The sequence below is a fragment of the Dryobates pubescens genome, chromosome 6 (assembly GCF_014839835.1).
Source record: "Dryobates pubescens isolate bDryPub1 chromosome 6, bDryPub1.pri, whole genome shotgun sequence".
Lineage (NCBI taxonomy): Eukaryota > Metazoa > Chordata > Aves > Piciformes > Picidae > Dryobates > Dryobates pubescens.
The window spans coordinates 16,788,617-16,815,822 of record NC_071617.1 but is presented as its reverse complement, the minus strand read 5'-3'; the positions used below and the strand labels follow the sequence as shown (position 1 = coordinate 16,815,822).

The following is a 27,206-nucleotide window of genomic DNA, read 5'->3' as shown; positions in this document are numbered from 1 at the left end:
ATTTAGCTCATTCACACTTAGGTTACAGACACAAACCCTGAGTAACAACTTTAATACTTCCCCAACGCAGCCTTGTTGCTACATGTAGGACAGGAATTTTAATTAAAATTGAAAGAAAAATAGTAAATCAGTTCACAATAAACATCTGAAAGGCTTAGATGAAAATCTACCAACCAAATTGACAGATATAAACATCACTTGTCAGCCCTGAAGTGATAGGATAAAATGACAAATCTACACTTAAGTGTCTTTGAAGTCTGATACACTACAAGTTGGTTTATTTATCTGTTTAGTGTATTTGGCAACCTGCTGCTCTTTTTCTTCAACCTTAGTCTCTTTCTGTCATCATTTCCCTCATGTTTTCAATTTCTTTCCAATCAAGTATCACTTAGTTCTTGCATACTGCTTTCTCAACTGCAATAGGGACAAGGGCTATGCACTTTTGTCAGCAGTAAGGATTTATGCCAAATTAGGGAGATGATATAGTCATGACCCCAGATGAAAGTTCAAAACTGCAAACTTAAATGTAATCCACTGTGATCTGCTCTATCTGCTAAGGTGCTCCAATACTTAAAATATCCTGTTCCAAGGGGAAGAAATGACTTTCAGACAGTTAAGCTGCTGAATTATAGGCTTCCTCTGTTGTTCATCACAGCATCTTACTGCCATAAGAAACTCTGGGATCTCCAGTGCATTTCACCTGCTTGCAAATCAGTAGCTTTGCTGATGCCCTAATGTGGAGGTCTTGTTTCATCCTCATGTTCTTCTGAACCTGTATCTCCCACTTTCACTCCCATGCATGCAGTATTTGAATTGCTCTCACCACTGCACAGGCCCCAACAGGTTTCTGATCACAATTGCCTGGGAGAAGCACAACACTCATTTCTCAACAGCAGTAAAATACTAAATCACCTAAAACTACTCCATACAGCCCTACCTGTCTCCGCTTCACACTAGCATGGACAAGGCATGTTCACATAATGCATTGTGGAAAAGGCAGACTGCAACTTCTCAGAAGAATGCTTACTTTCAGCACTTGCATTATCATCATCATCATCGTCGTCATCATCTGTGTACAGTATCGGCCCATCAGAGTCTGAGTCACTGCTGTGGCTGTCTCTGCTGCTTTCACTCTCAGGAGGGGCAGCAGCATCATAAGCCTCCTCCCCTGGTTCAGGGTGCTCTTGGTCAGCTGCCTCCACTTCTTGGTCTTCTTTGGTAGCCAAGCTGTTCATTCATATGCAGACACAGTGTCACATTAATACAAGCAGCACAGAACACAACTGGAAAACAGACTGCACAAGCAAGTACGAAGATGAAAGTTCTGGTATTCAAACTAACTCCTCTCTTTCTAAAAAGCTTCCATACAGTGCATGTGTACACATCCACATCCATAAAGTATGTGGATGTGTACACGTGTCTACATACATGCGTTAGGAAAAAAGATGCAAACAATCTGGAAGGACCTGCTGCAAAGTCTGTGTAAAGAAAAAGTCTAATGCTGTTTCATTTCTTGTTGGATGGGACCAACAATACCTAAAAGCTACTAAGAAGATAAAAACTGCTCATAAATTTGGGGGTGAGAGGAGCAAGTCAGAAAGCCGATGGGAGTGCCAAGCTTCTGCTCTTGAAGCCTAACTTTATTAATTGTAAATATAGTTTTACTGCTGCTGAGATCATAGAATCATAGAATCAACCAGGTTGGAAGAGACCTCCAAGATCAAGTCCAGCCTATCACCTAACCCCAAATAACTAGACCACGACACTAAGTGCCTCATCCAGTCTTGAAGATCTCCAAGGACGGTGACTCCACCACCTTCCTGGGCAGCCCATTCCAATGGCAATCACTCTTTCTGTGAAGAACTTCTTCCTAGCAGCTTAAACCTCCCCTGGTGCAGCTTGAGACTGTGTCCTCTTGTAATACTACTACTACTACTACTACTACTACTACTAAACAACCAGGTTGGAAGAGACCTTCAAGATCATCGTGTCCAACCCATCAACCAATCCAAACCACCTAAACAACTAACCCATGGCACCAAGCACCCTATCAAGTCTCCTCCTGAACACCTCCAACGATGATGACTCCACCACCTCCCCAGGCAGCCCATTCCAATGGGCAATCACTCTCTCTGTATAGAACTTCTTCCTAACATCCAGCCTAAACCTCCAATGGCACAGCCTGAGACTATGTCCCCTTGTTCTGGTACTGGCTGCCTGGGAGAAGAGACCAACATCCGTCTGTCTACAACTTCCCTTCAGGTAGTTGTAGAGAGCAATAAGGTCACCCCTGAGTCTCCTCCTCTCCAAGCTAAGCAACCCCAGCTCCCTCAGTCTTTCCTATAGGGCTGTGTTCCAAACCCCTTACCAACTTTGTTGCCCTTCTCTGGACACATTCCAGCAAGTCAACATCCTTCCTAAACTGAGTGGCCCAGAACTGGACACAGTTCTCAAGGTGCAGCCTAACCAGTGCAGTGTACAGGGGCAGAATGACCTCCCTGCTCCTGCTGGCCACACTGTTCCTGATGCAGGCCAGGATGCCATTGGCCCTCTTGGCTGCTGGGGCACACTGCAGGCTCATGTTCAGCCTACCATCAACCAGTACCCCCAGGTCCCTCTCTGCCTAAGTCCATCATCAGTAAATTTGCAGATGACAACAAGTTGGGGGCAGGTGTTGTTCTGTTAGAGGGTAGAAGGGCTCTCCAGAGGGACCTTGACAAGCTAGATAGATGAGTAGAGTCCAATGACATGAGATTTAACAAGTCTAAGTGTCAGGTGTTACACATTGGCCACAACAATCTCATGCAGTACTACAAGCTGGGGACAGAGTGGCTGGAGAGCAGCCAGGCAGAAAGGGACCTGGGGGTACTGATAGTAGGCTGAACATGAGCCAGCAGTAGGCCAAGAAGGCCAATGGCATTCTGGCCTGTATCAGGAATAGTGTGATCAGCAGGAGCAGGGAGGTCATTCTGCCCCTGTACTCAGCACTGGTTAGGCCACACCTTGAGTACTGTGTCCAGTTCTGGGCCCCTCAGTTCAAGAAAGATGTTGACTTGCTGGAACATGTCCAGAGAAGGGCAACAAGGACAGTGAAGGGTTTAGAGCACAAGCCCTGTGAGGGGAGGCTGAGGGAGCTGGGGTTGCTTAGCTGGAGAAGAGGAGGCTCAGGGGAGACTTTATTGCTGTCTATGAATGCCTGAAGGTGGACTCACCCGTCCCTAGAGGTGTTTAAAATAAGACTGGATGAGGCACTTAGTGCCAAGGTTTAGTTGACTAGATGGTGTTGGGTGATAGGTTGGACTTGATGCTCTTGAAGGTCTTTTCCATCCTGGTTAATACAAGGGGAGAAGCAGTAGCAAGATTTTATAGGAAAGTCTCTAGGCCGCTGACACCTAGACTAAATCCTTCTGGGTTGTTATAAAAGACACTGGTTCTCATTGCAAGAAAAAGACAGATTAATAGACCTGCTTCTTTTTTGTTGTAAACTGTTCTGCTTAAAAAATGTAATTATAACCTTTCTCTTGACTAGATTTTGTGGTATCTGAGACTTTGATGATCTATGAGGCAGTGACAGACTTTGCAAACATCAACTAACTGAAGCCCCAAACTGTCACTTTCAAGTGTGCAAGTCAATTCAGCTATTGAGAGCCTTAGCAGTGAGGTATTTAACGTCCATGAAATTCAGTATAATTTTGTTTGCCTTTATGAGGAAGAAACAGAAGTGTTACTAGGTACTGCAGTGGTGACATTAAGCCACACCGTGACACAGGAGGCAGGTTCCCCTCTGGGAAATACTTGCAGGTGAATGGCTCAAAAGCACTGGCAAGGAGTAAATAGTGCTGGGATGCAACACAAATGATTACAAATCAGTAGAAGAAACAGAGGAGATCCTTGTGTGCCTACAGTGTCTCATACATAAAGAAATGTGGCTTCATTGGCTGTGGGTGTTACCAGTCACCCATGACAGCTATACCATCTTACCTTTTTGTGTCTTCTCCACTAGCATCCTGACTGCTGTCTAGGGCTGCTCTGCTCAGGCTCTCTTCTGTGCCATGTTCAGTCCAGAGAAGAGATTTAGCATCTGATCCAGAGACAGCCAGCCCTGCCACACAGCCGTCTGACACAACTTGGGCATCTGAGGAGATAGTCTGCTGAGCAACTGCAGCAGGAAAAGGAGGTGGAAGTGGAGGCGGAGGAGGGGCAGCAGCGGGAGGAGGGGGGACAATAAGCTTGCTTGGTTGGTCTGCATCCTCTGTTTCTGAAATTACTATGGAAGGTTGCTCAGGCTCAGGCTTTTCTGCCTTCACTTCCAACCTGCCGGCTGTGGCACCTGAAGGGGAAGAAGCAGCCCCATCTGGCGCTGTTCGTGGGGCTGACTGTTTCCCAGGCTTTTTCTTGCCCCTGGAAGTCCCTGATGTGCTTGATTTGCTGGAAGTCTCCTTAGAGGCTTTGGGATGAGATGATGTGGATGAAGGGCATGGTGATGAAGACTTGGAGACTGGTGTTCTTTTTGCATGAGAGGAGCTAGCTAAAGTAAGAAAAGAAAAAAGATTTTACAGCCTTGCCACTATATGATTTTTGCACCACTCTTTCTTCAAGGTTAATGTGAGCTGCTTTTTAAAACATGAAAAGATTTGATGATTCCATTTACATATTTCATCTAAATGCTTGAAACAAGTAACTGTTGCAGTTCAAAATTCACATTTGAGGTGCTAAAAACTGAAACACCCAAGAACAGTGGAGGAGATCAGCTCTACAAACAAGTGAGAGTTTGATTTTAGCCTTCTGCATTGGCCCATTACAGTTTGCCCTGACATCATCTCAAAAGCCCACTTCTTATTTCAAATATGTTCAGTGCCCTGACAGAGAAAGCTACCCAGCCTTTTCTATCATGTGAACTTTAGACCCAAGCACTAGAAGAACTCCATGATTTTCCTTATGCTTTTCAATGAACACCTCAAGAACATTACAGTTATCAGTCAATGATCTTCCACAGAGTTATTGCAAGTGGTTTGTTCTTAGTTAATGGCAAGCAGCAGAGGGACAGCAAAACAAAATGTACTTTCAAGTCCAGCTAGGCATGTTCATGAAACAGGCAGAAAGCACTGACCTCACTATGCACAAACAGCCTCCAGAAGAAAGGAAGCATTAAAGGCTTCCTGTATGTACTGGAGGTCCGTGTAAGCAAATCAGCCTTCAAAACCACAGTGAAACAAGATTTTGACACTAGCTGCACAAGCTCTCCAGTGATGCTGCCATTTAATCCTGTGATACTTACCACACTGAAACATTTATTTATAACACCCAAGTTTGCAAAAGATTTCAGCTCTCCTGCATGCCCATGTGCATTCCAGCCACATTTCTGATTGATGTGTTGATGCACTCATCATCTGGACTGGGAGCTTCAAACTTCTTTCATTTAAAAAGCAATAAAAATGACAACCATCATACAATTCAGTCCTTTTCATCAAATGACATCCACTCAAATGCTTCTGCTGTAGTAAATACACACTAACCTCCAGAGAACAAATGAAAGCATTCTGAAGATACACAGCAAGCAGCCTTGCGGCTAAGCTTACCAAGGGAAACAGAAAGCTGTAACAGAAATCTGCTGAAAGGCCTACTTTACTCATAAGCATTTAAATAAAAACAAAACCTCAGCAGATTAGGATAGAACCAACATAGAGATACTGGCCATAATAAGTTCCCAAGATAAAAATAGCTTTCACAGTGAGACTGTTCTCAGTCTCAAAGAAGATGGAAAATTATTCAAAAGACACACAATACCAGTCTCTTCTGTAGCTGAGTGATACGGTTTATAAACACGTAGAGCCCTGTGGGGCTTTCAGTGCTTCTGGAAAAATCCACAGGAATCAGCCAGATCACTGTCCCTCTTTGTGTTGCAAGGTGACTGTAACAGGCACTGGACCAAACCTACCCATACTGCGCTAATCATCCACAGCAACTACAAATCACTGACTTAACATACCAGCAAATCAAAAGGAAGCAAAGAAATGGTACAGGCAGCAGTTCATAATTGTAGTGGCAATAGATGGTGGCTCCAACCTGTGTATTATTTAGCAGGAACCTTACTGAGTGAGTGGTAGTAAGAAAGGGCCCTGGTTCTGATCCAGCAAAGCACTTCAACACAGGCTGGAAGTCAACAGAACCAGTTAGATTCTTGCACTTAAGAACTCCAGCATAATACAGCCAGGCTGTAACTGCTGCTGGGAAAATGTCAGAAAGTGCTATTGCTATTGTTGCTTTTTACTGGGCTGGCTGACAATTTTCTGTCATGTCTCTTGCTCAGTAGATTTGAATTTTGATTAAATTAAAAATTTCATGTCTGTTGTTTGCCTTTCAGCATGTAGCCATGCCTATGTTTAAGTTCCCTTCTCCCAGTTCCACTGTTTCAGTTTATGAATATGCTACAGTGCCCTCAGAAGAGCCACAACTCAGTTATTCCTTGTATTCCTCTTCTTCATGGGACTGGATCAGTGGCTGAGTCATATGTTCACTTTCACAGGGATTAACAAACCTCTTGTGCTAATACTATTCCCAAACAGCTTTATTTCTTAAGTATTACTCTGCTTCAGATGAACACAATGTGCTTTTAATGCTGTAAGAAACTACTAGTAGAATAGGTACTATTTTATACAAGGGATGCTTACACATATTTTACACCCACATGTTCTCAACCACTGCTTGGTATTTTAGCAAGGCTACTGAATCTGAAAGTACTTTAAGGACTCAGAAACCTGAAAGCTTGTTACCAACCACTGACATAAAAAGTTCTTTATGTGATGGGTTGTTTTATTTCTGAAATACTTGATGTTGTAAGGTTTCTTCCCATAGGAAGAACTGAGTTTTACAGCTGCATGTGAAATACAACAGCAAATTCTGGGGTTCGCAATTGTTCATTCTTGTGGTTGTCTCATGTAGTAGGGACTCCGCTCTGGTGAGAGCCCACCTGGAGGGCTGGAGCACCTCTTCTATGAGGACAGATTGAGAGAGTTGGGGCTATTCAGTCTGGAGAAGAGAAGGCTCCAAGGAGACCTTATTGTAGCCTGCCAGTATCTGAAGGGGATCTACAAGAAAGCTGGTGAGGGACTTTTTAGGATGTCAGGGAGTTGTAGGACTAGTAAAGGCAGAAATGAGTAGATTCAGATTGGATGTTAGGAAGAAGTTCTTCACTACAAGGGTGGTGAGACACTGGAACAGGTTGCCCAGGGAGGTGGTAGAAGCCCCATCCCTGGAGGTTTTTAAGGCCAGGCTGGATGTGGCTCTGAGCAACCTGATCCAGTGTGAGGTGTCCCTGCCCATGGCAGGGTACTTGGAACTAGATGATCCTTGAGGTCCCTTCCAACCCTAACAATTCTATGATTCTAACCCTAACAATTCTATGATTCTATGACAGTTAATACCAAGTAAATAGATACCTTTATGTCAAAGTTATTATTGTAACTCTAGTAGTCTTGCAACATTTTCAAACAGTCCTCTTCTGTGTACTTCAAATATTACATACAGTCCATTCATCACAATACTACTTGTGCTCAAAGTGTATTTTGTATTCTTGTCAAAACAATTGGAATAGCAGGTATTTCCAGCAGAAAGAACAAAAACTGAAGCAGTTTTACACTGCGGCAACTCATATGTTTGGTTTCAGAAGTCACAGTTTTCCTTGCTGATCTTTCAGCAGTTCTCCAGGTCATTTTCTTGCCAGCATTCACACTTGAACTGGGAATTTAATATCATCCCTGATGTGCTTGGTGTTGTGTGTACATCCATTAAACAGCAAAGCCCATTGACCGGGCTGTTTGTAGACCACAGAACCAGAGCTCAACAAGAAGCTGGCTACAAACATTCACGGCATGCTCTTTACTAACACTGCCCTCTACAAATACAGAAGTTCTTGTAAGACCAAGCCAAGCACCCCCATGCACATGCACCCACTGTAACTGGCACTGCCTGTGCAGTACTCACCAGCTTCTCGACTTGCACTGTGACTTGTTGGCTTGGGCGGTGGGGGAGGAGGCTGCTTAGCAGGAGCCTTTCCCTTTTTTTTAGTATGAGGTGCTTCGTTACTCTTAGAGCTGGTGGTGGCGGAAGCAGCAATAGCATTTTTTGGTGGTAGTGGAGCTTTTTTAGCTTTAGGCTTAGGCTTGGGTAGTGGTGGAGCATGAGATGCTGGTATTTCTGTGCAGTGGTCAGTAGTGCTCTCTATGGATAAGAAAGTGAACAGAAGCCAACTGACACAGACATATGCCACATTCAACATCAAGCCTGACAACAGCGACTACTTTTTGCTGCTTGAGCTCTTGGGAATCAAGAATGACTTCATCTTCTGCTTCTCACTGAAGTATTATCTCAGAAAAAAATTATCATTTGTCTCAAGTCCTTCTCATGGAAGAATTCTGCCCAGTGCTTCTCTCAATCTTACCTATTCTACACCTCCAAGGATCATCCTCAATATTCAGTATCCTCAGCTTCTGGCTGCAAACTGAACATGGGATATGCTATTTACTCTTCTAACAAATTCCCTCAGCTTCATTCCAGCCCCCTGAAATCAATAAGCTAGAAAACTCAGATTAATGTGAATCTGAATGTGAACAGGGCCATTCTCTCAGCCATGGGTTCAGATATGGCTATGCAGCTGAAATCTTCCTCTGAAGCAACCCACCCTCCTAAGATGCAGACTGCTTGCTCATAGCAGCTTTATTTTGGGCATTTCCCCCAGGGTGTTTCTACTCTTTAGAAAGAGATGAAGATAAATCAAATAGGAGATCATTTGCCACAGGAATGGTCTCCTCTCCTGCAAGCTCCTTGGGTACCATTACAGGACCAGCTGTATCTATGTAGTGCCATGCAAAAGGAATGGCTCTGCAGATTGAAAGAGGCAGCACTGAGGGTCCAATGTCCACAATGTGCATTTCAGGAGACTTGACTTTGGACAAACTTTAGGCTAGTTCTGTAGATTGCATGCCTAGTAGTGGTGGGAACACAAGTTCCTGAATGCATCTTTTGGCTTAATTTCATCCAAAAAAGACCTGGTTTGTGCGCTCTGCAAATCAAAGAATGACAAGTGGGGATGACTAGGAAATGCACGTAAAAAGTGCCAACTATGATCACAGAATCATAAAATGAAAGAATGCTTTAGGTTAGAAGGGATCTTTAAAGGTCATCTTGTCCCACTCTCCCTGCAGTGAGCAGGGACATCTTCAAATAGATCAGGTTGCTCAGAGCTTCATCCAGCCTACAGCATTTCCAGGGATAAGGCTTCTACCACCTCTCTGTGCAACACCACCTCACAGCAAAAAAAAAATAATAGAATCCTCCTTGTATCTATTCCAAATGTGCCTTCTTTTGGTTTAAAATCCCTGGTCCTGTTGCAACAGGCCCTGCTAGGAAGATTGTCCCCATCTGTCTTAAAGGCCCACTTTCAAGTATTGAAAGGCTGTAATAAGGTCTCCCTGCAGTCTTCTCCAGGCTGAACAACCCCAACTCTCTCAGCCTGTCCTTGTAGGAGAAGTTCTCGATTTTTGTGGCCCTCCTCTGGACACACTCTACCAGGTCCATGTCTTTCTTGTGCTAATGGATCCAGAGCTGAACATGGTACTCCACGTGAGGTCTCACAACAGTGGAGCAGAGCAGCACAGTAACCTCTTTCAATCTGCTGGCCATGCTTCTTTTGATACAACCCAGGATATGACTTGCCTTCTGTGCTGCAAATGCACATTGTTGGCTACATTCAGGATTTTGTCCACCACTACCCTCAAGTCCATCTCTGCAAAGATGCTCTCAATCACATCATCTCCCAACCTGTAATGATACCAAGGAATGCACCAACTCAGGCCCACTTCTTAAGATTGTCTAGGTCCTTCTAGATGACATCCCATCCCTCTGACATGTCAACTGCACCACTTAGCTTGGTGTCATCTGCAATGTGCTAAGGGTGCACTCAATCCCACTATGTCATTGATGAAGACATCAAACAGTACCGGTCCCAGTACTGTGGTCGCTGAGAAACACCACTTGTCACTAAATTCTATCTGGACATTGAGCCACTGACCATTACCCTCTTGATGTGACCATCCAAACACATCATGTAGTTGAGTAATTCAGAGTCCACATAACATCTGCAGCATCATTGCTGTGGCTGTAAGACTCGCTGTTCCTAGGTGGGAACTCTGTGCTCATTTGGTCTCAGGCAGCCTTCCCAATACTCCAGAAAAACAATAATGTAAAAGCAAGAGCACACCATCAAAACCATATGGGCTCTACTGGTGTGTTACTAAAACTACAATGATGGGCAAAGAAAGGAGCCAAGCAAGTACTTGCAAGGACTTCTAACAGTCTCTTTTATCACTCAAGAGGGAATCGATTAGTTTCTCGCAGTATGTTCCTACTAGAACCTCATTCTTACACATCTTAAATGGCTGTTCCCAACTCTCTTCCTTCCCATGTAAAAGATTCCCAAGAGATAAGCAGCATCTTTTCATTTTAAGACTAGCAGATGAAAAACAAAATATGTGTTGGACAATGACATTCTTCATCTGACAGACAAAGGCTTTTCAACCTCTAGTTTACAGCATGTGAGCGTGAACCTAACACATCACCTGCAGTTATTAAAAGCAACATGCACACGTTAATTCCTTCTGTTCAGGAAGAGAGGTTCCTCCTTTATTTCCAGCCTACTGTAGATTAAATGTTTTTTGCTATAGTTTTGCAAGAACCATTGTATAGCAACCTCTTACAGCTTTCAAACAGATTCTTTTGAACACAGATTCTTCTACTGCCTCTGTTCTACAGAGGAACAACTTCAGAAAGAAGCATACATATTTATTACCATTTGGTCTGCTCTTGACTAGCAAAAAACAACTCCTTGTGAAATTCTACCTACCTTCATTCAAAGCTGAAAAACTGATTTAATTCTGGAAAAGCAGGACATAAAAAAAATGATTCCATTAATAACAAATATGGCAAGAAAAGATGAAGTTTTGTATTTTGAAGATATTGAAGGACACAATAATCAGAGAATTTTGAGTGTAAGCAGTTCTTTGATGTAAGTTTTACTTATGGGTCTAGCATGCTAAAATTTTATTTATTAATAAGAAATAATTTAGAAGTTGTGTACCTATACACCATTACCATGTTTTGTTTCCAGCCATATTAGTAGAGAAAAAAAACCCTAGTACATACATAAGTATTGTAGTAATACAAATAATTAATAATGGCAGCAGTGGCTTGATGGTCTGATGTCTGTAAATGGCATGATTCTGCCCTGTGGCCTTCATGCCTCCTCTTTCTTTTGCATCTCTTGCCAAAACAGGGAGGTATCTAAATCAGTTCAGACCCACCTATTTATTTAAGCCAATCCCTCAGGTTCCTCACTACCAGCTGCCAAGTATTTTTTGTTGTTGTTGTTTTTCTTAATGTAGACATCTGTTCATCACAAACTGACCTTTCAACAAAAGGTCTCCAAAACACCATCAGAGAGGAATGTCTTTTATTCACTGCTGTCTTGATCAAGCCATCTGCTGTAAAAGCAATCCACCTATAAAATACTCTTTAAATAGGAAAGCAAAGCAATATCTCATTAAGCACATGGATCACTAGTATGTTTATGTTTAGAATAAGTTTTCCAAAGGCCAGATTTTCAAGAAAGCTCACTTTGAGATCAGATCTTCTTGTTCACAGAAACTAGGGCCAGACTATTAAGAAAGCTTTCATGTAACCACCTAAATGACAGTCAGGGTTACAGAGTACTCAGTATACAACAGCTCTTGTTGGGGCACATCAAGTCTCAAAAACTTCTAGAGAGATGTCAATGTGCCATATGCACAGGAAAATCAGATTACTTTTTTGGAGGCTAAATGTGGGACCTTTGGCAAGCTGTGCACCAAATGGCCCTACGAAAATCCTGGGTATGGTTACAGAAGCCACACATGACTGAGTTGTATAATTCAAGAACTTTCTCTTTACTTCTGTGAATTTCTGAAGAATTGAAGGTGAAAGCTTTTCTACCCCAGGATTTTGCCATATAATACTGGTATTTCTGTTTCTACATCTCAAGCAGTGACAGGAAGCTAGCTCATGGAAACTCAGCAGTGCTGCAGCACAAGCACATCATCTACCCTGACTGCAAAGCACCCTTCTCCTGGAAGATGAGCACAAATCAGTGGCATAACATTGTGTAATGTGGAAGTTGGAAAATGATTTGTTGTCTTTTGCAGGAGTGCAAAATGAAACTGCAAAATGAAACTCAGAATTTTGAGAATCGTTAATTTCCTTTCCAGCACATGCAGGGTGCTGTGTTGTGATTAATCGAAACTCAGGAAGCCATCACTCAAAAACATGGGATGCAGGGCAAGACAAGGTGTCTTCTGTCTGGTTTCTTTAGACTGTGCTGATGCAGGTGGCTAAATCATACAAATCCTTTCATAAACTTTAATCAGCTCCATTTTTTGTTCCTGCTATTTCTACTAAAATTCTATTCAATAATAGACCCATTCTAATTGTCAGAAAGCTTCCTTTAATTTCTAAACTGAATGTATTTCAAGCCACTGTTTACTCCTTTCTACTTGTGCCAGCATTGTCCTTTAGCCACGCTCTCTCCTGGATATGTATCAACTTGTTGCATTCATCAAATGAACTCAGGCTCTCTCGGACTCCGTTTTGCTAGGCTGAACAAGAACAGCTGTTTCACAATGCTCTTTGCAGCTCTCGCTGCAGTTTTGAATTCATCTTTCCTGAAGATGGATGAGCAGATCTCTATGTCTGCAGACTTCCAGAGCTAACTTTATGATTTCAACAGCACCATGTGCAAGAGAGCTTGTACCTTATAGAGTACAGAAAACAGGAGAGGAGAGAAAGGGACAGGTGTAATACCTGACCTAAAGCAACCATGTTCAGGTATTTTGCAAGATAATACATTTCAAGACAAAACAGGAATTAAAAAAAACCCCACCACAACACCAAAACCAACAACAACAAAAAACAACACCCAAACAAACAAAAAACCCAAACCACTGATAGCAATTTTACATTTTTAACTGACCAACTTTGGAATAAAAAGTAAGCTGTTAAATGAAAAGCAAATACCTAAAATGTCTTCACTGTCACTGCATGCTTTTACCACTGCTTGGTCTAAGACTTGTAAGGAGAGTGACAGGCATGTAGGCTTCAACATTCCCTTGTGCTTTCTGTATAGATATGCTCAAATAATTCAATGGTTAGGTCATAAAAATCATCATCTGAAAATCCTATTTCTGGAGCCACATTACAATATATTTACCTTAAAAGAAATAATAAAAAAATTAGCAGCTTTAGAAATCAGGAATTTTCCTCTGAAACTCAACTTTTGTGGGTGAAAGCCTGTGGCTCTCACATCAGCCTACTAGCATGAGCCAGCCCGGTTGAATTAGTGGACAGGCTCTGCCCAAATACAGCTTTACCTAGAGTAGCTTTCCTTTTAAAAAGACTGGATTCAGTCTCATTTACATAGTTCAGGTGATGAACTGAAGATATACTATTCTTAGAAGAACTGGTTTTAGCCAGCAAATAACTCAGCTGGAGTGAGAGGTTCTTTGGGAGTCAGGCAAAAAACCCCAACTCATATCAATGATCTAAAGAGCTCAGGAGTGGAGGAAGCCAACTAGACAAGAAGAGGAAAGACAGTCTGCCTAGACTCTCACAGCGAGTACATTGAAGGATTGGTCTTCTGAGAAAAGGAAGGCTCTTGTCTGACACCCTGGAAAACAATGGTTACTGTCTTAAATTCAGCAGGTTTTGTTCCACTTTGGGAGAATAAAGCAAAGACCTATTAGAAAATGAACCCAGAAAAATTAACTTTGAAGCACATTGCTTGTAGACAAACTAAACTGCTGGTCAGCAACAACACATGCTCAGAGGACTGGAGCTTGTGTCTCTGAACCTTCTGTATTTTGGATTACACAGAATCAGCCAGGTTGGAAAAAACCCTTAAGAGTCCAGAGGGTTTTTTTTTTCCAGAGTCATCAAGTCCAACCTATTACCTAATACCTAACACCTCATGACCACTAAACCACGGCTCCAAGTGCCACGTCCAATCCTTTTTTTAACACCTCCAGGGACAGTGACTCCACCACTTCCCTGGGCAGCCCATTCCAATGGCAAATCACTCTTTCTGTGGAGAACTTTCTCCTCACCTTGAGCCTAAACTTCCCCTGGCGCAGCTTGAGACTGTGTCCTCTTGTTCTGTTGCTGGTTGCCTGGGAGAAGAGACCAACCTCTACCTGGTCACAACCTCCTTTCAGGAAGCTGTGGAGATCAATAAGGTCTCCCCTTCTCCAGGTTAAACAACTCCAGCTCTCTCAGCCTCTCCTCATAGGGCTTGATTACCCATGAGAAAAAGAAATTACTAAATTTAATGGCAGATTTGAAGAAGAGCAGAAAAAATGTAAAGAAAAGAACATGTAAACACCTGAAACCTTCACCAGCTTTCTGTATTAGAGTTATCTTGTGTGGAAAAAAACATTATGTGCATGTATCTCATTAGCTCCTTTGGACACAGGACTACAAACTGCATCCTTCACTGAAGGATGTTTGCCCTGTTGGTATTGTATTTCTGTGGCTCAGGTGAACGCAGCATTTCCTTTAACTTAATTCCTCACATATTCCACATTCTACCACATGTTGCTGTCAACTCTCACCACATCATCAGAAAGTGCCTGTACCACTGTCATGGATTGAGTTGAACCTGCTGCTGTTATTTATACCATGCTGCAGTCATGCCAGCTTCAAAAACATGAAAGTGCTAACTGGAGCAAAGTATTATGGGGCTTGGAAGTTTAGACTGCAACATGGGAGGCTTCCTGTTCCAGTTGTTACTTCTGGGTTCCGGGTTCTTGGGTGTTGTCTTTTCTGCTGGGATGGCAGCAGGACAAGGAGGGATGGGGAAGTGGTTTTCTGGCTTGGGCTTTTGGCTCACTTGCTTCTGCTTGCTGCTGCTTTGTACCATGCTTGTTCTGCATACAGGCATAAGGTAATTATGTATTTTGTACCATGTTTTTCTGATTTTGCTCAGAAAACTCTATTCTTATCTCACTGGGTTTTTTGTCTCAATCCCAAGTTTTTGTGTGTTACTTTTCCCTCACTTCTGTGTTGGGAGACAAGACAGGTTAACCCGCTGGTTCATGGGAAATGTATATAACTTCCTCCTTTGTATTGGTATTCACAAATACAAGTTCAGGGCTCTGTAAAGCCTAACATTAGCATCACTAAAGATGATGCTTGCATCCATCCCTCCTGAATGTCCAGCTTGTATTCACTCCACATGTCTCAGTTCTCATGAGGAAGGGCTGTGATATGAAACACCAGCATGTTTTATGGTCTGAACAGGAGCCAGTGCCTCAGCTCCGTGAGGAATAACAATTGTTAATTCCTTGCTCTGCCAGTGGATGTGGGTGTAATGCATACCTGTCAGGTAATCTGTCAGGTAAGATCCATGTACGAGACACAGTGGGCCTTCCACAAGTTCAGTAGACTGGCTGACCTCCTTACTTAATATACTATAAAAGTAAAGAGTAATTGAAGCATATTCACAAAGACTATCCAGTGACTTGTACTGCATTTGCATTGTGTTAATCCAGCAGGATTAGGGATGTGATTGTCCCCTTGCACTCAGCTCTAATGAAGCCACACCTTGAGTATTGTGCTCAGTTTGGGGCACCTCAATACAAGAGAGATGTGAAGGTACTGGAGCAAGTGCAGAGGAGGGCAACAAAGCTGGGGAAGGGCCTGGAGAATAAATCTTGTGAAGAGCAACTGAAGGAGCTGGGGCTGTTTAGTTTGAAAAAGAGGCGGCTGAGGGGAGACCTCATTGCTCTCTACAACTACCTGAAAGGACTTTGTGGAGAGACTGGTACTGGTCTCTTCCCACAGATAATTAGTGATAGAACAGGAGGGAATGACCTCAAGCTGTGACTGGGTAGGTTTAGACTGGACATTAGCAAAAATTTTTTCACTTAAAGAGTGGTCAGGCATTGGAATGTGATGCCTAGAGAGGTGGTTGAGTCGCCAACCCTGGATGTGTTTAAAGGTCATTTGGATGTGGTACCTGGGGATATGGTTTAGGGGTGAACCTTGTAGAGTAGACTTGGTTGGACTTGGTGATCCTGAGGGTCTTTTCCAATGTGAATGTTTCTGTGATTCTGTGAATACCACTACTGAACTGACCCTTAACACCTATTCTCAGCAATATATCTATCTATTTACACATAGGAGAACTTCATGTTTAGATGAAAGAGGAAAGAACATTTGAAGAGTTGTGCATCTTTTGTATGGTCATATGGACATTCTGTGAAGCCTAGAATGCTGAGTTTGCTCATTTTTTGTTCTCCTCCCTAAATCATCTTCTGAGAGGTACTGGGGTGCTATCTGTATATTCTTCTGTACTGAGTCTACTCCTGTACAGCAATCACTTTTAATTTCTCCCTGTAAGGTCAACACAATATATAGCAAGTGTAGAGTGTAACAATGTGTTTGAAATAGATATTGAACCTTTTCTGCTTTGCTGGAGTTCTACATTCTGCAAAAACAGCTACAGGGGATTTCAACATAGTTAGAAATGTGCATTTCTAAAAAAAAAAACCCTGCACCTCAGGAATATTCCAAGAGCTGGCAGTTCCAAAAGGCTGTATTTAAGGATGCATAAAATAATAAGTGGTCTGATCTAACCCCAAAGTTAACCTGAACTATTTTAAAGGAGTTTTCCACAGCTTTTATAACTCTTTTCCCCTGATACAATACACATCTGGTTCTAGTTGGCACCAAAAGACAAACATGTTGAAATGTCATGAAAAAGGCTAATCTTATATTTCTGTCTTGTTGTGAGACAGGAAGTACTAGAAATCTCATAAGAAGGGCACCTCTCCTTGGACATTCAGTCACTTTTTACATAGACAGCCCAGAGAAGAATTCACATTTTTGTGTTAACCAAACTGACCCTCTCAGCCTCTAGAGGCTCATTCATCAATGAGTAGAGGTTACTAGAAGACACTGAAAAAGATGTTCAGCCTAACAACCAGCCACAAAGTCCTTGATCTTCTGTATCCTTGCTTTTCCTCTAGGAAAATATACTTAAGTAGAAGAGTATTTAAGAACACTTTTTTACAGGGAAAAGAATTAACACATTATTCAAAAGGCTTGAGAAAGAAAATAAAACTGGCCCAAATCCTGTGATTCCACACTAATCTTTACTTTTCCCTTATTCAGTGAAACTCTTGTTATCAAGGTAGATCTGAATAAAGGTAACAAAAATAATATAGACTCTGCAACTGGCAAATATTTAGCAGCATTTACTGCAATTTAGATGTAGAAAGCCTTATGGTCATAAAGTACATTTTCCATAAATGACTTAGCATCAGTCTGCAGTAGTGATATAGTCCCTTGAATACTTCTGAAGAACTGGACTGCAAGTGTTTAAGATTTAATGAAAACCAATAGGAACGAGTTACATTCAAAATTATGTGGGTTTTAAGTGGCTTAAACACGTCTCAACATCCAACCCATGAGCCACTTCTACAATGACACTGCAAGGTGATGCATATGCACTTAAGTGTGGGTTTTTGGTTTTTTTTTCCACAAAAGGGAAAACTGAAATGAAAATGTGTCCATGGCTACAAGGAAAGGCTTACACTGAATTTGGAAACTGAGCAGCCCTCCATGCATTTTCATGCTTAGACCATGCTCCTTTTATGACCTTAGGATATCCACAGTAAAAGGCATGCCTACCAGTGATGAAATACTGATGTTTCCCAAGTCTGATCTCCTTGGCTGGTTCTGCTGGCATCCTTGTGGCAGAACAGAACTCACAGCATGTATTGGTGCTAATGGAAGAACATGTTAATATTTTCAGCAGGCAAAAAACAATTTATGAAAAATGCATTCATTTACCTTTTTGATCTTCTTTTTTTCCTTCCAGTGCTGATGTTTTCTCTGCTAAATTACCATTATCTCCACTGGCTTTTGCCACATTTTCTTCTTGTATGGCTTCTTCACCAACAGCTATGGTGTGTCCATTTGAAGTTTCAAAATTTACTGTTACATCACCATCTGAAATGAAAATTAAAAAGCTATTGCCTGTTTCAACTGCTTTCTTAGCACCTGCTGACTACACACAGCATACCTCTGCCTTCAAGTTTCCATGGCAGCAAAGTGGAAAGACTTACTGAAATGTGAAACATCAGTCTGCAGATCTGCTCTGAAAAGTAACTCTGTAAAGAACTCTACAGGCTTCCACATTCCTTGGGTGGACACCTCCGCAGTAGCAGACCTGGAAGTGGGTTTTCAGGTCCAGCTTCATGTCTGTACACTTTAGCATCTCATTCTTTTCCTCACAGCATCTTGGTTTAAATAGCAAAGTAATGTGTGCATGGACCACAATGAGCTGTAACATGTTCCAACATGTCCTAAATCTGGACAATTAGGGAATAGAATTGCAGGACTGCTGTGGTGCAGGTAGATAAATCCACCAGGAATTCAGACAGAAGCTTTCAGAAGATGTGTGTCCAGTTTATCAATAAAATAGGTCATTATCCAGTCTTAAAAATCAAGGTGAAATCTTTCTGTACCATTATTAAATTCTGCAAGTCAAAGTCTTTCCCAAACCTCGTATGTTTTACTCCCTCACCCAGATGACCTCAGCTATGAGGGTTTCTTTAATCCTGAACAAAACTTCTTTCTCTTTGTTATTTGTCACTGTATTGCTGAAAATTGCTATATACTCTTGCTGGCTCACTGCTTTGTTTCTCTCCTCATTTAGTGATCTCTGTTCTTCGTTCTATGCACTTTAAAATTACTGCTAATTTTCTTCTCTAGTATTTTCTAAGGTTTGTTATCCTTATGTTGCTCACACCCCATCCACAGTTCATGTAGATAGATGATTGCTTTCATTCACAGGATTCTCTTGCTGTTCATTCAAAAACTCTGCAAATCTACCTGAGGTCTCTTCTAGTTCCTCCCACTGATTCTTCATTAGTTATGGCAATTCTACTCTCTTCTAGTCCTCTTCCTTGCCGTGTGCTATCAGATCTGGACGTTTGGCACTTTCCAGGTTTGAACACAATTATGCAGCCTCTCTCTTACGCTGTTGGTGTGCTCCATGGATTACACTGATGGTTTCATTCTCACCCATACGTTAACTTCAACGTGATGTGTAAGAACTAAGTTCTACCTTCTTGACCTTGTCTCATTCACTGTAGCTGACAGTTGCACAAGGCTTTCTTCTTAGCCTACAATGACAAGCAGTTTCAGCTTCTCTCTTCCCGATGTTCATAAATCCATTCTTTCCTCTCTGCTTTTACATGTGGCATTCCCACCTCTTATTCATGTCATGGTTCTGCGAACACTCCTGCCACCAAGTAACTCTTGGAGGTCTCCACTTCGTTCTTCTTCAGGCCATGTGAAACTGTCACTTCTTTACACTTCTTACTGCTCACATTTCAAGACTCCATGTAACTGCCTCATCTAGCTTTTATCTCCATCGACATTTCCTATATCTTTCCTGTATCTCCTTTTTTTAGCACCTTCAAAACAATCCAGTATTTCTTTAAAAATGCTTCTCAAAAATTGTCAGTTTCATCAGACATGAAGTACAGTGTGAAGAAGGCAACACAGACTGGATTGATAGCCTTCTTAAGGCAAGAGGAAGAGGGAGAAAATTGTTCATCTTTACTTCCTTTTCTCACTCCACTCAATCTCTGTAAGGGATCAAAGGCCCCATCATCTTTTTAAGATTGGAACAGCGAGTCAAGGACACTCATGGACAAAGCATACATACTTCTAGTTCAGATGATAGCATTTAGGTTCAGACTGTTTGGAACAAACCTGAAATGTTAACTCATTTCATTAACATCCCAGCAGTCTAAATCCAATTTACAACCATCAATGGACAAAGTCCAGCTTCCCAGTAAAGCAAGTAGCAAAACACGCAATGAATTCACAGATGGACAAACTGAAGTCTGGAGAGTTTACATGTCTTGTTTTAAGCCAAAGACAGTGGCAGAGACAAGTTCAGAAGCCAGCTATGTGGAATGTCATAGCCTGGTAATTAGTGAAATGCTGTAAAGACAAGTGATGCCATATGATGACAAAGAAGCCCATTACTTCTAATATCACTGTGTATGACACAAACCATACACAGACATTTTCATGACTCTTTAGCTCAGGCAGAGTAATACAATTTATAGGAGAAAATATTTTTTGGAATCATAGAGTTCTTAGACTCCTTGATAAAATGACAAATGGTTTGATTTTAAGCTACAGAAAATTGTTTTACTTGACTTATTTGATGTAGATTTACAGGAAATTAAGAGTATTAGAAAGAATACTACTAGAAACATAATCAGAGGTAGCACATGGCTTACTCATGCTTTTTGGAGTACAAACTTCTAATTAACACCAGCCACTAAACATCATAGCATTTTGAAACAAGTGATGTCTTCCCCACAGTTTTATGTTTGTGCCATTTGTGAATGTGGCCTGTGTGACAGTGGTGGGATCTGTACAATCCCAGCACTGGTACTTTTTTTGATACCTCAAATGGATACTATTGATTTGTTTGGTGTCCCAAGGCCAAAGTTTCAGTTAAAATCTCTCATTATTATACTCCAGTTGCTTTAGATAGCAGACTTTGACTCAAAAGAAAAAGTTCTGTCAAAGAGTAAGTGGGAACCAAAGGAGTCAGAAGTCAAGTGGTGTACCTATGACAGAGCAGTTACAGAACACAATTCTCTCAACTCCAGCTTTAGTTCTTTACCAACTGTCCCAAATTATGTCTCACACTCCTCAGCTTTGTCTCCTCAAACCTATTTATGCTACATGTAAACAATACAATATTGGCTTTATCATCCATGTTTAGCACTTAGGAGCTAAATTCTAGTTAATGTGTTATCACCTTGCTCGGGCATTTCCTTCAGCACTCCCCTTCTTATCAGCTCCTCTCTGCTTTGTCTTGTCGAAATCTTCCTTTCCAACACTAAAGAAAAAGCACAGTTAAGAATAGATTTATTCTCATACTGCTGATGCTTCTGAAAAACGTAGAAAAAGTATTTTTATTTTAAAGAACCCTAAGAGATCTTGTTTCCTCTGATTGTGCAGGAGAAGCAGTCTCATTTTTCATGGATGCCCTCTGAAAATATTCTTCTACAATTTCAGGCACAGAAGGTGGGGATTCATATCATCCAGTATCTTCAGCTGAGTGAAGCTCCATGATGCTTCATTTACAATCAATGGAAAAGGGTACTTCCAGAGTGAAACTGAACTCAGACAAATACAGGCATTTGACATGTAAAAGCACCACTTTCCCACTGTCTGGGCTGACCAGCTCAGCTGGAGAAACCTCCATCTGGTTTAGAGATGTTTTCAGTCAGAAGAGACAAATTCTGCTCAGAGCAAGCAACTCATGAAGTAGCCTTTGTGACATGCAAACTGTTCTAAAGGGAAAAAACAAAAAACCCAGAACCTTAAACATAAGCTAGAAAGATCTGCTATAAAAGAGAATCACATCTTCATCCAGTCTCATTTGCTTTCATGGAAAAAAAATGCAGCATCCTGGTTTTAGGTTAAAAAAAAAAGGATGATACAACACACACAAAGAGACTGTGACATGAAGCATTTCCATTATTAAGTTTCTTTCCCATGGGAAAAATGCTACATAGTTTCCTAAGGAAAAGCAAAATAGAATTGATCCCCACAGTACCCCACCCCTAAACCAATACAATTTCAGACAGTAATCTGGGAGGTCACTCTAATGATTGGTAGAACCATGGTGAATGGCCCACAAAATGTGAGCATCACTTGTAAAATTCTGTCTTCACTGTTAGTAAAAGTTAATCTTTCATCCCGATTCTGGTTACTTATGGACATCAAAACCCAAGTGCTGTTTGGAGCTCAAGCTGAGGACACACGGCAAAGCCTCAGACATGCTGGACTTCATCCTATCAATGCTGTGGAATAGGGTTATTTATCTCATCATCTAATTCAAACACTCTGGTAATCCAATTACTCTCTAGGGCCAGTCTAGTTCTGTATGCAGATTAAATACTGGGAAGTATCATCAATTGCACTTGCATCACCCTAGTTGGAGCGAGGAGCCATATGGCAAAGTGATGGCTCCTGTGAAGGCACAGAGAGAGGCAGTTGGACTCTTCTGAGAAAGTTACCCTTCACTGATAGCAAAATGTCATTCTCCATTGCATGTTATTCCAGCAGCTGACTCACAAACAGACTAGCTGACCTCAGATGCCTGAAGAAATCACTGATCATGGCTTCCTACTCCCTTTCTCCACCAGGGACGGGGATGGTTGAACAGAAGGTGAAGAAGATTCCATGCTTTTCACATTTCTAGCACTGAGTTTACTTCTAACTCTGTAATGCAGGGATTCAGCAACTGCTCCACATGGGATAGATTTCCCTGCCAAAACAGCACCAACTCCAGGCAGAAGAAATGAGGGCAGTCACCATATTGATTGTCTCAGTTCAAGTTACCCATGGCTGCAAGATCAACAGCTTGTGAATGCAAATGGTATTGGCTCAGGAACATGTGAGTTGGCATTAGGTCTGTGTTTGTGTACTCGGATACTTTACAGGATCTGTCCATTAAAGGTCAAACCCTCATGGTGGTCAAACCCCATTTGACAATATAAAAGAAGCATGTGAGTGTGGCTGCAGACTCTAAATACATTAAGCCAACCTCTCTGGGAGAGTGTGGCAGCCCAAACTCAAATCAGGTTAGACTGCCTTGTGTCCCAATCCTAAATTACTCAGGAGCATTTCCAGTTTTCCCCAATTTTATATGGTATATGCCTTGCAACTGTGTGTCATACTTTGCCATGGCAAACAAAGCACAGGAGCTTGCAAAAAAGGCTTTTTTATGTAGGTGAATGCTTGGTCTCACAAAGACTGCTTTAGAAGAGACAGAGGGCATGAAGCCAGAGGGCAAGCTGTGTGGGTAGGCATAAATGGAAGGTCTTAATCTTTTTAGAAAGCTGGTGTATTTATGGGCAAAGTGAAATCTCCTTTCATGTAGATCCCAAGGAGGAACACTTCAAGCACAGACATTTTACCTGGTTTATTGTTGGCAATATAAATATTCTCTTATTATTTCAGTTTTGTCCGTTATAATATGCTTCCTACTCTTTTTCCTCTCTGATTCTTTTTTACAACTGTTTTCTTTGGGACAGTGAAATGAGATGACATTTGTTTGTGGCTCTTAATTCAATACAACTTCAAAATAATGATGCTCTTTCCATGAGGTCCAAGAACACTGAATTAGACCTTTCACCAATAGCTCTCTCTAGTTTTCAGGATTATGTATTTTTCCCGCTCAACAACACTGAGTTAACAACTGTATTAAACTAATTATAATGAAAAATGTCAATTGATATTAAAATACATTAACTCCTTACACTTCTACTGGAAGACCTCAAAGGATTTTGTTAACATTACATAGGTTTTAAAACATCTCTTAGACACAACTATCTCCATTTTGCAGGCTAGAAATCTTATAAACAAATGAGAAGCTTAAGGCCAAATCCTTCATCAACAATGCTAGCCATGAGTAGCATTTTTATTTAAACTCATTAAGCTCACTTAATTCATCCTGAAAAAAAAAAAAATATTAAAAATGTTATTAGGCCCATGGAAAGAACATTAGAAATGCTAGTACTCACTATGAGTATCAAAATTGTAATTTCTACAAAGAAAAAAAGGCAGAATTTTAATGTAAATCAAAGTGACCAAGAATCTGGATCTTCCTCCTTCACTTGAAGGAGTTTGAAATTCTTTGGTTTCCAGACCTACCTCTCTTCTCTTCATTCTCCTTCCAGTAGAACTTGTCACAGTACACTACCCATTTGCTTCTTCCATAAGCACACTTTTGTCTCTCTCTTACTGCTAATCATCATGGCACTTGGTGCCATGGTTTATTAGTCATGAGGTCTTGGGTGACTGGTTGGACTTGATGACCTTTGAGGTCTCTTCCAACTGTATTGATTCTATGATCCTTTTTGCAATCTCTCATCTTACAAGCTATGACTTATTCCTCACTCAGGAGTTAACAATCCTGATAAATACTGTTAGCTGTACCACTATCATGTGGACATTGTCAAGTGTACAGTTCTGGGATCCCCAGCTCAAAGAGGGACAGAGAACTGCTTGAGTTCAATGGCGACCTACAAGGATGGTTAAGGAACTTGAGCAGCTCTCTTACAAGTAAAGACTGAGAGACCTGGGGCTGTTTAGTCTGGAGAAGAAAAGGTTGAGAGGTGACCTTACCAATGCCTACAAATATCTGGTGGATGGCTGTCAGGAGGGTGAAGCCAGTCTCTTTTCAGTGATACCCAGTGATAGGATCATAGAATCAATAAGGATGAGGACAATGGACATAAACTCAATCACAGGAAATTCCCTCTCAACATGAGAAAAAAAATCTTTACTGTGAGGGTGATGGAGCACTGGAATAGACAGTCCAGAGAGGTTGTGGAGGCTCCTTCTCTAAATCTGCCTGGATGAGTTCCTGTGTGACCTGTCCCAAGTGGTCCTGTTTTGTAGGGCAGCCTGGACTATGTCTGGAGGTCCCTTCCAATCCCCAGCATTCTGTGATCCTGTGAAGTGACCAGTTGACGTTATTACCCCAAATCTCTTCTGTCATATGCAGGTATCATATGCATGCTGTGAATATATATATCTTAGCATATGTCTGCGAGATATATGATATATATGTAGGTGTATATACAAAAGTATATGTAATATTTCAACATTAACAGCAACATGTTGGTTATAATATTAAAGAATAACAGAACTGAATTAATGTCTCCATCTGTATACACGCATGTAATAAGATCAGTTACACAAACAAGCTGGTCCTGACTGTGAGTGAAACTGGCTATTGGTCTTTCCTGCTGCAGAAGGCTCAAGTGAGGCAGGCCCTCTCTCAGACATTGTGCTCCAGCAAACTCAAAAAATCCCATGTCAAAATCCTTTCCTCCTGCAGTCAAAAGCAAAGCTGCCCTGACTTCAAGACTGTTAGAAAGCATGTAAATTTATCATATTGTACACAGCACTCATTTACTTGACTATATCTTACCTGTCCAAAGGATCCCACAAAGATTTGTATTTTTAGCCCAATACAAATAATTGTAATGCTAATCATAGGAACATTTAGCTCATAGCTAAAGGAACATAGCTCATTTAGCTATGGAACATTTAGCTTATTTAGCTCATAGCTAAAGGAACATAGCTCATTTAGCTCAGAAAGTAGTTTGCATCCCTTCCTCTCTCCCTGCTCCCTCAATGGACTGCTTATTGACACCAAGCAGCTACAAACCTCAGGCAGTCTTTAAAACCTTTTTCTGACTCAGAGAGTACTGTGAGATCCTGGACATTCTCCAGTCTTTGGTTTTGCTCTTCCAACAGAAGCTTGGGAGAAATACAACTTTTAATTTTTCTCTGACCTACTAAGAGCTAAAACTGCTTTCTGCTCCCTGTCTGCACATACTCTTGCAGTTGAGCTTTGAAGTAGCATCTACCTCGTGCCAAGACACAAACTGCTGCCTTTTCCTTCACAGCAAAACATTGTGAAGGGGAGAAACCCTTGAGATGATGCCATTTTCAATTGCTTGGTTTCACTTAATTTTGAAAGTCCTCTAGGCACAAAGTATACAGCCAGTGCCCAGAGAACAGATTTTCTGAGATACAGGATGGAAAATATGTTGCTGAATGCCAATCATCATTCCCACATTGGCACAAATACTTCCAACATGTAGTCCTCCATCTTTTTTTTCTTTCTTTGACATTCATGGTATTTGCTGTTTATGAACATCTTTTGGTTGCTAACATGAGAGTCACATGAGATCTTGTGAAAGCATTGCATGGTACACGACCTGGCAAGGCAGTAGCAAGGGCCTATTTCAAAAAGCCTATTGAAAACCCAGAGAAAGTAGTAAAGAGTTCTTTCCAATAGCCTGAATTCTGTCTTAGAAGAAACTCTTTCTTCAACTGCAAACCCTGTTAAGAGAATAGGCAATAAATGCGACAATCATTGTACTGTCTCCCATGGTTTCAGGCCAGGAAGTGGGCTTCCTGCATGTAAGATGCAGGCACACACAACTGCATACATACGCATGCAGCCCCTCTTCTGTAGTGTAAATACAGCTCTGATGAGGAAGAGGATTTCCTGTAAGATTTTTATTTTGCAGGGATGCTTTCCCATTTCTTTCTCAAGTTTCTTCCCCTGTGTCAGTTAGCATGCAACAACGGGCAATTTGCCAAGTAAACGCATTTTCTCTCAGTCTCTCTTGGCCTTAGGTCTGTTTCCTCAAGAAATACAAGGATAAATATTCCACCCCCCCACCCCCCCCATAATCACAGAACGTTAGAGGTTGGAAGGGGCCTCAAAAGATCGAGTCCAACCCCCTGCCAGAGCAGGATCACCTATACCAGATTACACAGGAACATATCCAGGCAGGTTTTGAATATCTCCAGAGAGGGAGCCTCCATAACCCCCCTGGGCAGCCTGTTCCAGTGTTCCATCACCCTCACAGGGAAAAAAATTTCCTCATGTTTCCACGGAACTTCCTATGCCTCAACTTCCGCCCATTGCCCCTTGTCCTGTCATTGGGCATCATCCGGAAGAGTCTGACTCCATCCTCTTGGCACTCACCCTTTACATACTTGTAAACATTAGCGAGGTCACCCCTCAGTCTCCTCCTCTCCAAACTAAAGAGACCCAGCTCCCTCAGCCTCTCCTCATAAGGAAGATGATCCACTCCCTTAATTATTTTTGTGTCTCTGTGCTGGACTCTTTCAAGCAGCTCCCTGAAGTCTTTCTTGAACTGAGGGGCCCAGAACTGGACGAAATACTCCAGATGCAGCCTCACCAGGGCAGAGTAGAAGGGGAGGAGAATCTCTCTCAACCTACTAACCACAGCCCTTCTAATACGACCCAGGATGCCATTGGCCTTCTTGGCCACAAGAGCACTTGTGCAAGGGCACACTCATCCCTGGAAACTACTATGTGAAGTAGGATGAATGCAATCCAAACTGCTTTTCACTTCAAATTGAACTCACACAAAGCACATACACAAATGTGATCCCATATTCTATATGTATGTATAACTGTAGCATTGTTTTGTTTGGAAAAAACCTCTAAGTTCGAGTCCAACAGT

General features: G+C 41.7%; 1 protein-coding gene across 4 annotated transcripts in view; it reads right to left on the bottom strand.

The window, feature by feature from the left end:
• The window catches only part of PHACTR2 (phosphatase and actin regulator 2), a 147,260-nt gene that overhangs the window by 21,195 nt on the left and 98,859 nt on the right, over window positions 1-27,206 (bottom strand). For 3 of the 4 annotated variants that reach the window (XM_009901385.2, XM_054162674.1, XM_054162673.1), the window contains exons 3-7: window positions 20,936-21,016; window positions 17,935-18,093; window positions 7,984-8,220; window positions 3,982-4,528; window positions 1,028-1,227 (exon numbers count right to left, since the gene is read on the bottom strand). In XM_009901385.2, the coding sequence (XP_009899687.2) occupies window positions 1,028-1,227; window positions 3,982-4,528; window positions 7,984-8,220; window positions 17,935-18,093; window positions 20,936-21,016 (1,224 nt within the window). The remainder of the gene's footprint in view (window positions 1-1,027; window positions 1,228-3,981; window positions 4,529-7,983; window positions 8,221-17,934; window positions 18,094-20,935; window positions 21,017-27,206) is intronic. The other variant, XM_054162675.1, reaches the window with a different exon arrangement.